At 40.9% G+C, this 11,388-nt stretch overlaps 1 protein-coding gene across 3 annotated transcripts in view; it reads right to left on the bottom strand.

The window, feature by feature from the left end:
• Nucleotides 1–364: 364 nt before the first annotated feature.
• Nucleotides 365–11,388, bottom strand: part of ZFP90 (ZFP90 zinc finger protein) — a 37,109-nt gene continuing 26,085 nt past the window's right edge. For all 3 annotated transcript variants that reach the window (XM_049622969.1, XM_049622968.1, XM_049622967.1), the window contains 3 exons: nt 6,761–6,887; nt 6,327–6,422; nt 365–3,032 (listed from right to left, as the gene is read on the bottom strand). In XM_049622969.1, coding sequence (XP_049478926.1) covers nt 1,384–3,032; nt 6,327–6,422; nt 6,761–6,887 — 1,872 coding nt within the window. In that variant the 3' untranslated portion in view covers nt 365–1,383. The remainder of the gene's footprint in view (nt 3,033–6,326; nt 6,423–6,760; nt 6,888–11,388) is intronic.

Genomic DNA, 11,388 nt, shown 5'->3' with positions numbered 1-11,388 from the left:
GCTTCCAAATTTCTCTCCACTGTTGGCACCATGAACAAACAAAGGTTTAGGAAATTCCTTTGGGATAGCCCCTGGGAGGCATGAGAGAACATTAGGGATTGGAGTGGGCTATGGAAGCTTAACTTAGGCTTTACGGACAGAAGAGCAGCACTGAACTAAAAAAAGTAAAGGTCATTACATGGATTCCCTAAACTGATTTAAAGACAAATTTTATGACAATGGGTAATTACATTTATACTTCTCCACAGTAAAATTAATTTGGAGAAAATTTTCCCTGTTAGTCTTGTGTTGTTTTCCCACTGATCCAACATAGGAAGCTTGGAGCAGTGATTTTTCATGGGAGTGTCATAAAAAACACAATAAGAGAATTTAATAGATTTATGAAACTGACATATGTTAGATTAAAGTATAAACATTACACTTGGGAAAAGGCAAAAAGTCACTAGTAGTTGAACTATTCACAGCTTTTGTTAACATTTTGGTATGTAAGCCCCCAACAAGTTGTTTAAAATAGGCCCATGACAAATGTGCATGTATTTTGTTGTCTCTGATGCTTTTATGAATTCCCGAAGTATCCAACTTGAGTGCTCATCAAATGTTTGTGCATCTGATTTATTTCAAAATTTACTTTAAAGCCCTCTGAATTCCAAAATACCTTTTCAGTGGACAGACCACTGAAAGATCCAGGCAAAAGAATCTTTTTTTTTTTTTTGAAAGGGCAAAAGATCCAGGAGATCTGCATTCTCCACCCAGCTTTGCCATCATAAGCTCTATCACACGGTGCAAACCACTTCACATCTTTGGCTTTTGGTTTCTTCATCTGTACAACGAAGTGGTTGAACCAGTTGATCTCATTCTTTGAATGACGAATTCCTGGGGGTGGAACTGGTTTCCATGGTGAATTTAACTTAAAAGCTGCAGATGAATGCAGTTGTCAAGCAATTTTAAAAGTAAGTTTTGGTCATTACTGCAGGAGTTTTATTTATTAAAAAAGGCTGTAAACAGAGTGACAAGTCAAACTGTTCAAAGTTGATGATCTCCTGCACAACTGTATTTAAAAGCTTTATAAAGTCCAATACATAGGCATATCATTTCCAACTGGTTATATATGATGTTTGTAGTTGTTTTTACAAAAGTCTGTAATCAGATTTGAGAATGTAGCTTCTATTTGTTAAAAAACATGGTCTACTAGCATAGAGCTTTCTTCTCACACCACACACATGCACACGCGTGTGTGCGCGCGTGCGCGCGCGCACACACACACACACACACACACACAAATTCATTACATTCTCAAGCTTCCTCTCCATTAAGAATCTTCTGATACTGAATATGAACAATATTTTAGCTAAAATTTTCTGCTATTCCTTAATTTCAGGGTTTCTACAGTTTATTTCGTGTATGAATTCTCTGATGTTTAGTTAGCGCTGAGCTTCTACTGAAGTTTTTCCCGCATTCCTTACAAGCATAGGGTTTTTCTCCAGTATGAATTCTCTGATGATCATGCAGATTGGTTTTCTTTCGAAAGGCTCGCCCACATTCATTACATTCATAGGGTTTTTCTCCAGTATGAGTTCTCTCATGCTGAATTAGGGATGAACTTTGACTGAAGGCTTTCCCACAGTCAATACATTCATAGGGTTTCTCTCCAGTGTGGGTCCTCTCATGTTGAGTAAGTGATGAACGTCGACTAAAGGCTTCTCCACATTCATTACATTCATAGGGTTTTTCTCCAGTATGAATTCTGTGATGTTCTATGAAGCTTGTACTCCTTTTGAAAGCTTTTCCACATACATTACACTGATAGGGTTTCTCTCCAGGATGAGAAACAGGTTGTTGATTAAAGTTCTGCTCACATTCATAGGGGTTCTGTCCGGTATGGATCCTCTGATGATCAGTAAAGTCAGTGATGTGACTGAAGTCTTCCCCACAATCATTACAATGATAGGATTTCACTTCATTGACAGTGCTTTCATCTTGAGTAAGAGATGAGCTGTGCTTGAAATCTACACTGTAGTTATTGCTTTGGTAAGGTTTGCCTCTCTTATGAATCCTCATATGCTTATAAAGGGACGGGCTCTGACCAAAAGCCCTCCCACATATGCTACATTCAAAAGGTTTCTCTCCTGTATGAGTCCTTTCATGCTGGACAAGAGAAGAACATCTACTAAAGGCTTTCCCACACTCCTTACATTGGAAGGGTTTCTCTCCACTATGTGTCACCTCATGTTGAGTGAGGGATGTGCCATGCCTAAAAGATCTCCCACATAAATTGCATCGATAGGGTTTCTCTCCAGTGTGAATTCTCTGGTGTTGAACAAGGGAGGAGCTGCGCTGGAAGGCTTTCCCACAGAGACTACACTGATAAGGTTTCTCTCCGGTATGAGCGTTCTCATGCTGGCCAAGCGATGAGCTATGCCTGAAGGCCTTCCCACACACATTACATTCGAAGGGCTTCTCCCCAGTGTGAATTCTCTGATGCTCAGTAAGTTGTGTCTTCCAGAGGAAGGTTTTTCCACAGTCAGTACATTCATGGTGTTTCTTTCCAGGATAAATTCCCTGATCTGTACCATTGGGGCAAGCTCCCTCTCCTTTATGAGTTTTCTCGTGTTTAGTAAGTGATGATCTATGAATAAAGGCTTTTCTACATTTATCACATTTATAAGGTTTCTTTTTTGCAAGGATATTACTCTGATTAATTATATCTGAATTCTGTCCCAAATTGCTTCCAAGTGTATCACACTCACTAGGCCTTGAAGGAACATTCAGTTGTGTAACCAGAACTGTATTCAATCTGGGGTTTTCACCAAATTTATTTTGCTGAAAATTTTCCTCTGGTGTGATTGTTTTCTTCTGGGTGGATGCATCTGGCCCCAGATATCTTTTCCAGTTTTCCTGGTGTCTTTCTAACTGGTTACTAACATCCCAAGTGTTTTCGAATGTGGCACGTGAAAGGCCATCTGCACTACGGGATCCTTCAGATACACTCTGCTGCAGATGTGATGATTTGCCTTCAGGCCTGGTCTTCCAGTCTGAAAGAAATCCAAAGTGCAAAAGTCCCCTATTCCCTCCTATTGAAACAAACTGCTACAGTAGGAATAGGGAAATGAAAGAGATAAAAACTATTCATGATTCCATCTTGAAATTAATCCAGGAGTTTGGAGAGAAGAGCCAAAATGAAGGAAAGGAAGAGTAAAGAGAAGCGACAGTGCAGGTTGCAGAGCCAGAGTGCATGGCAAGTGTAGAATGAGGAAGCCCACCTAGGAGGGCTGGTTACGAAGTAAGGGAATAAGTGAACATGAGAATGTTGGGCACAGATACTACTGGAATAAAATCATGGTATGTCTTGCAAGATCCTATCTGCTCTCCATGCTTCTTGTCCATTCTACAAATTATCCCCAAATCTGTCTTCCTAATACAGCCATTTCACAGTTTCTTTAAAAGTTACCTCTGAGGCTCCAAATCTTTAAATCCTGCTGAGAAGATCTGCAGCCACTGATGTAACTGAAATCATTCTTTGATATACTTGGAGATCAATGGCTATACTTCACAAGCTGAAATAAAATAATATTTCTGGAGGCAAATCATCCTTGCCTTTACCATTAGGGCTGTGGTTTTTAGTCTGAGTTCTGGTTCCATACTATTCACCTCTCTTGACCAAAAAGGATTTTACTCTGCCTAATAAGTTGATCTCTAAACCCCTGTTTAACCTCAGAATACTAGTAGCAGATAATTAATTAGTTTCTAGGTTCTAAGAATGGTAACTTTTAAAAACTAAGGGGAAGAAGGGTTCTGGAATGATGGAAATGTTCCATATCAAAATGAATTTGGATTAGATGGGTGAATGCATTTGTCAAAGTCAACTGGATGGTACTTAGAAGAGGTGTGTATCTTATTGTATATACATTTTTCTTAACAAAAAAACATAAATACTGAATTCTGGTTAATGATACATATGAAGTATGCAGAAGTGAAATGTACTCGTGCCGGCAACGTAGTTGGAAATGCATCAAAAAGACAGACTGATAGACAGGTGAAGAATATGTAATAAAGCAAATATAATAAAATGTTAACAACTATAGAATCTTGGTGGTAGGTATACAGTGTTCACTGTATTAATTTTTTTTAACTTTCCACACGTTTGAAAATATTCACAGTAAAATGTTAGGAGGGAAAAAAACCAACAAGAGACCCTAACCCCCCAAATTCCTTACCCTGAAATAACATTCAATTCTAATTTCCCAAGGACGGAAAATGCTTTGAATTTCTTTTAGAATACTTCTCAGAGAGACATTCAAGAAATGCTTGTTGATATGAATGAATGAGAAAGTTCTCTCCCCAACCATATTCCAAAACAATCAAGTAATTCCTGACTGCCTTCTATGTGCTCTGCAACACAGACAGAATACATAGACATATAACAGTTTCTTTCTCCATGCATTTGAAATCTTAGAAATAAGACTTAATCATCTGACAAAAAAGGAAAACCATCAGATGGTATATCTTTAAATCTGAGTTTGTGTAGTAAAGATGATATAAATGGTACTTGTGATCAGGGAAGGAAAAAATACACATATTAGTATATATTATGTTTATGGACAGACACCTTGAACATAATATATAGCTTTGGATAGGGAGAAAGCATTATCCAATGAGGGAAAGTGTACACTACTTACAGAAAACATTAAAAAGAAGTTCAACCCAAGTGAAGCTTGTTTTAGTGGGAACAAAAAGAGAATACTGGAAGGTATGATAGGGGACCTTTAAAATGAGTGGGAGTTTCTATTTCCTATAATGAGCTACAGGGAGTGACCGCAAGAGCTTGTCAAAGGCGGGTGGTTTATGAAGACAAAACGTTAACATCCAATATGGTCCACCCAGTGATGAGTAGAGAAACAAAACATGGTATGTCCATACAATGGCATATTATTCAGCAATACAAAGTAAGGAGGTACTAAAACATGCTACAACATGAATGAACCATGAAAATATTACACTAAGTGAAAGAAGCCAGTCACGAAAGGCTACATATTATACAATTCCATTTACATAAAATACCCAGAAATGGTAATCCATTGAGAGAAAAAGATTAATGGGTGCAGGGGTAGCGGGGAATGGAGAGTGCTTGCTAGTAGGTATAGGGTTTCTTTTCGGGTGCTGAAAATGTTCTGTAGTTAGATAATGGTGAAGGACGCACAACTCAGTAAATATGTGAAAAGCCATTACATTGTAAACTTTAAACAGGTCAATTTTATGGTATGTAAATCATATCTCAAAAAAGCTAAGATTAAAAAAATCCAATATGGGTTATAAAAGAAAACACAGGGTGAGCAATTTCAACTGGGAATTCTAGTAATCTCCACCCAGGGCCTGGTTTAGGAGGAAAATAACCTGAATTGCAGGAAAACACTAAACTGACTGGGGTGTCTGGCCGGAGGGATTAGAAATCCGGTGGTTTCTAGTGGGCAAAGTAGCAAAATGTGCTGGCTGGGGATGAAAGATGATTTAGACTTTAGGTATTTAATTGCATGGGACTTCTACATGGAGAGGTCCTGTGAGAAGGGAAAAAGGTGACCAGGGTAGAAGTAAGGATGATTTCTGAGTCCACAGTAGAGATTCAAGAGCTGTAACTACCAGATGGCAGGTGCCCTTTTAAGGTGGTAACAAAGAAAGGGGAAGAAGTTGGAGAGCAGACTCCTTAAGGCAGATTTGCAAACTCCTTACGGCAGTCAAAGACCTAAAGCCAAGAAATACTTAGCAAGCCAGGATACCAGGCGAGGATGATATTCCAGGAACTGTAGGAAGAGGCAATGAAGCAAACTGGCATAAAGGCATGATGGAAAGAAGATGGTACTACTCCCTAGACAGGTTTTGTAGGAGTACAGTCAGGGAGAGAAGTCTGACGGAGGTTAGGAAAAGGCAGAGAATCAAGGCTGTATTTCCTACAAGTCTGGGGCCAGTGACAGTAAAAGCAGCAAGACTAAAGAAGACGGGAGTTCAATTAAAGTCTGAATGAGTAAGAAAAGGGATCGCTAATAATGAGAGACTGAGGACACCTGAGGAGAAGACAATCCAGCAATAGGGTGACAGTATAGGGAGAAATGGTATTCTGTGTAGGACAAAGGGGCACGTTTTCCTCTAATGCCTGCCAGCAGCAGGAACACCCTATTGGAGAAGGGAGACAGAGAGAAGTGTCATCCAGGAGATGGTGCAGTCTCCTGCAGGTGTAGAAGCTCCCAAGGTACCAATTTGAAGGTGCTTCCCCCCTCCCTCAGCTGTGCCACTGTCTGTATTGATTCCTGCACGCCTGACTCCCCCTCGTTTACCTGGACAGAAAGGTCTTTGGATTTCTCCCTCTGATATCCATGGCTCTTCTCCTTGTTCCAATTTGAAGATCACCTCTGGCTTGGAAACTTGATATCCTGCTCATGGGTAAATACACAAGATTTGGTTGTTTGTGCAAGTGGACAAAGACCCCTCCTATAAGTCAGTACTAGTCCTTGATCGTCAGGAACTCTGAAGGAAAAAAAAGGTGCAACTTGAGGAGTCATGCAATCAAATGACCTATTTCCAGTTCTGCAAAAGAAAGAACTTCACTTAAAGAACAGTCTCAGAAAACTGTAAAGCTGAGTCCCAAAAGGGAGAACAAGCTCTAATGGTGAACATCCTCCTCACAGCCACCCGATCTACGAGCCCCACAACCTTAGCAAATGAGAGAGGAAAGACCTGCCAGTAGGCAAGATACTGAATTGGTCCTTACCAAGAGAAACCAGGTGGCTATAGTTCTCCAGCATCACATCCCTGTACAAGCGCCTCTGAGCAGCGTCCACGTGGTGCCATTCTTCCTGGGTGAAGTCCACAGCCACATCTTTGAATGTCACGGATTCCTGTAGGATCACATTCCTGTTCAACTAGGGATCAACATCAAAAATGTTCCCATGGCAATACTGGGAATATACTGTAGGGTCATCAGGAACAGTGATCACACATTTGATATCCTGTGGGGGCAATGCTGGGTTAAACATACTAGATGTTTATGTAATTTTGTAAAGGATCCAGTACGGCAGGCAGGAAAGTCATGAGGGGCAGTATGCAATCCCATATCCCTATTAGCTGCCTTGTTTTCCTGCAAAGCCAAGCCTTGTCATACAATCACCAATTCCTCACTGCCCATGCACTTCCTTTGTTAGAAAATCCAAATACAGCGGGGAGTAAAAACAACAGCCCTCCTTTACCCGCATCACCAATCCCACCATGCTCCCTAGAAATAATGACTGTTTAACAGTTGGGTATTGCTTTGAATTGCTTCATAGTACTCCACATGCAAGTATCATAACATATTCTTGATTACAACCAACAGCACTCCATGCATCTGTGGAGAAGATCCAGATATTCCCACCACTTACTGGGCTCTAGCCAGGCTCACCTTGCTGATCCCTGAACACATCAAGCTTGTTTCTACCCTGGGCCTTTATGCCTGTTTCTCCCTCTTCCCCTAGGATCTCCATGTGGTTGACAACTAGTTACTAGTTATTCAGTCTCATCTTGAGCACAGCCCCCTCAGAAAAGCTGCCTTAGCACCCTCCAATTTATTCTCCATCACATTACCACATTAATCTCTCCCCAAGCACAGCTATCTCTCATGGCCAAATCCCTGCCACCTGAACTCAGGAACCAAACACATTCAGGTAAAAAGTACTTGTACTTCCAACAATAATCTGCAATTAGCTTACTTGTTAGCTTCACTGTCTCCTCCACCATGAGCTCCACAGGAACAGGGACTTGATCTATCTTGATTGGTTTTATACCCAACACAGAGTGGATGCTTAAAAAATGTTTGGTGAGGGGCGCCTGGGTGGCTCAGTCGGTTGGGCGTCTGACTTCGAGTCAGGTCATGATCTCACAGTTCGTGGGTTCGAGCCCCACATCGGGCTCTGTGCTGACAGCTCGGAGCCTGGAGCATGCTTCAGATTATGTGTCTCCTTCTCTCTCTGCCCCTCCCCTGCTCATGCTGTCTCTCTGTCTCCCAAAAATAAATAAATGTGAAAAAAAAATTTTTTAAAAAGCTTGGCGAATGAATAAATGGAACAGTCCCTGTTAGTAGACAGTTGGATTATTTTCAGTATTTTGCTACTACAAACATCACTACAATAACTCCTTTGCATAAATATAGCTAGTAAGAATTGGAATTGCTGGGTCAAAGGTCTTTTCCTGCTTCTTACCCCCTCCAATCATTTCTTCCTCACTACCCCACTGAAGCTGTGCTGGCTGAGATCCCTTCAATCTGATACTCATGGACTGATTATAGTCTTGACTTACTAGGCCTTGTTAAACCATGTCACCATGCCCTACCTAAAATATTTCCTCTGGTCCTGGTTAGACTTCAAAAAAGTCTATATAGTAAAATATGGTAAAGACAATTAGTGTGAAAAGACTTTGGAAGCAGAGCTGACTACAGCAGTGAAGGAAGTTTCAGCCTTACTTTGTATCCCCCCCACCCCCCACCCCTCGCTGCGCTTAGCTACAGCTGAACTGGAGTTCTTTCAATTTCCTGGAGGGTACCATTCTCTCCCCACCTTCCCACCTGTCTTTTCTTTGCTAATTCTGTTTCATATTTCAGGTGCTGGTTAAAAGATCTTCAGTGAAGTCTTCTGATCCCCTACGGGAGGGCCAATCCTCTTATTATGTGCTTTAAGCATTTTCTATATCCACAATTATTCAAATAAACCTAATAATCCATTTAATACTTGTTTTCCTAGTTAGATCATGAGCATTATGAGGACAGAGACTCTATCTTTTTTTTTCTTTAACTTGAAAATACCAGTGTCCAGCAAGTGCCCGATTCATACTAAACTCTGGTTTCCTGACAGAGATTTGAACTTTACAGAAGACAGGAGTGGCCCCTTTTACTGAGTGAGGAACATGACCACATCCACACATACCACTCACTCATCTGTATCGTATTCTGGCTCAACAATGCAGCTGGGTCCCCGAGGGAACAAGGAAGTGCTGGAACACGAAACTTTTCTGACTGAGATCAGGGATCTGAATGGGCCAGGTAAGATGATACTCAATATCTACTAGGCACCTGGCTTTACCAGATGCACTATGGCAGGAAAAAAAAATGCAAATGAAAAACACTGCAGCCCTTGAATACATTCCAGTTTATTTTAAAATGTGCTATTTATTAGAGCACAATATGAGATGATACATAGGTACCACAGGCGTTCAGAGCAGGAAAAACTGGGAAAGGGAGAGAAGCTTCAAGGCAGGCAATGTACTGAACCTGAAGAGGCAGAAGTACCATTTGGACACGTGAAGGAAGTGGGAATCCAATCCAGGGATTACCAAGCTTGAAAGGGGAGGCTGGGCTTGAGACAGGCATGGGCAGCAAGGAAAAGGGGGTTGGATCAAGGCAAGGCAACCTAATTATAAGTTAGGTTGTGAGAAGTAACACCTTCTCCCCACTGCCTACTCTGTCCTGTAAACATACAGCCCTCTCTAGTTAGTAACAGGTGGTTATCAGCCAACCTGGACTCCTTTGTTCAACTGGCTCCCCTTATTTATTTACAGTTACTTACTTAATTAATTAAAGTAATCTCTACACCCAGTATAGGGCTCAAACTCATGACCCTGAGATCAAGAGTCCCATGCTCCTTCTGACTGAGCCAGCCAGGAGCCCCCAGGTCCCTCCCTTCCCCTTCCCCTCTTTTCCTTTTCTTCTTTCTTTTCCCTCTTTCTTTTATTTTAAAAAATAAAATTTTTTTTAACATTTATTCATTTTTGAGAGAGAGACAGAGTGTGAGCAGGGGAGAGGCAGAGAGGGAGAGACACAGAATATGAAGTAGGCTCCAGGCTCTGAGCTGTCAGCACAGAGCCCGATGCAGGGCTCGAACTCACAAACAGTGAGATCATGACCTGAGCCAAAGTCACACGCTCAACTGACTGAGCCACCCAGGCACCCCATTCCTTCTTTCTTTCTTAAAGTTTATTTATTTTGAGAGAGAGAGAGAGAGAGAGAGCAACGCCTTTTTAAAATTAAAGAATTTAAAAATTAACAAGGTTATCATGAAGTATCAAGTATTTCGTCTTCCTCATGTTGACATAAAAGGTCCAAAGAACTAGAAACAGCATATACTAACTTGAGAAGACTCAATTTCCTGGGCCTGTAAAAAGTGGCACATTAATAACGTATAATATCCCTTGGGTAAATCACAGACCTCCTGCTCCAATCTTCTTATCTATAACATGGGCTCCCTGAACTAAAGATACAGGAGTTTTAAGAGCAGAAGGGTGAAAGGTCACTTCCAGCTGTACAGGACAACACTTGCAAATACAGATAGCCCTCCAACTCTAACATGTGCCAACTCTGGAGGAGAAATCTGCTCAAATTCTAACTCAGGAAACTTTGTAACTTAGAAACTTTGCAAAGCTGAAAACCAGAGAACAGCAGCTAGTAAGTAAAAACAATCAAATTTATAAAAACGACTCCCTCTGCGACCAAAGGTGATTTGGAACACATTACATCTGCTAAGACATAGTGCAAGGTTTTCACTCAAGTACTCAGTGCTCTCTGATATCAGGCCAGTAATAGTTTGGTAAACTGGGTTAACAGCATATCTAACAATTGAGCCTGGAGAGAAGAAACTATTCACTGTTAGCCCTTACACACACAGATGCCCTACTTAGGCTAAGGGCATCATCTGTTGCATCCTAACTGAAAACCCGGACCTCATCCTTGACCTTTCATTTTTCCTTTATGCCCTGGAATCCCCAAGAGCCTCAAAAACATCAATCTATAGTCCCTCCCCTTCACTTATCAAATCCTGCTCAAATCCTCCCCTGCCAATGATGCCATTAAGCCAGGAAGTAACTTTCTAGATCTATGCTAATACGGTAGCCACTGGAAACATGCACACTACTGACACTTGTAATGTGGCAAATTCAAATTGGGATATGTGGCAAGTGTAAAATACACATTGGATTTCAAAGACTTAGCACCAAAATAAAGAAATAAATAAAATGCCTCATTAATAATTTTATTTATTTATTTATTTATTTTAACATTTATTTATTATTGAGAGACAGAGAGACACAGAGCGTGAGTAGGGGAGGGGCAGAGAGAGGGGGAGACACAGAATCCGAAGCAGGCTCCAGGCTCTGAGCTGTCAGCACAGAGCCTGATGTGGGGCTCGAACTCATAAACCGTGAGATCATGACCTGAGCCAAAGTCAGACACTTAACCGACTGAGCCACCCAGGCACCCCATTAATAATTTTAAAATATTGATTCATATAGAAATATTTCAGTTATATTGGGTTAAATAGTATGTGTTACTAAAATTAATTTCACCTATTTCTTTCTACCTTGTGACTACTAGAAAGTTTT

The sequence above is a fragment of the Panthera uncia genome (genome assembly GCF_023721935.1).
Source record: "Panthera uncia isolate 11264 chromosome E2 unlocalized genomic scaffold, Puncia_PCG_1.0 HiC_scaffold_20, whole genome shotgun sequence".
Lineage (NCBI taxonomy): Eukaryota > Metazoa > Chordata > Mammalia > Carnivora > Felidae > Panthera > Panthera uncia.
This window is presented reverse-complemented; position numbering and strand designations above follow the sequence as displayed.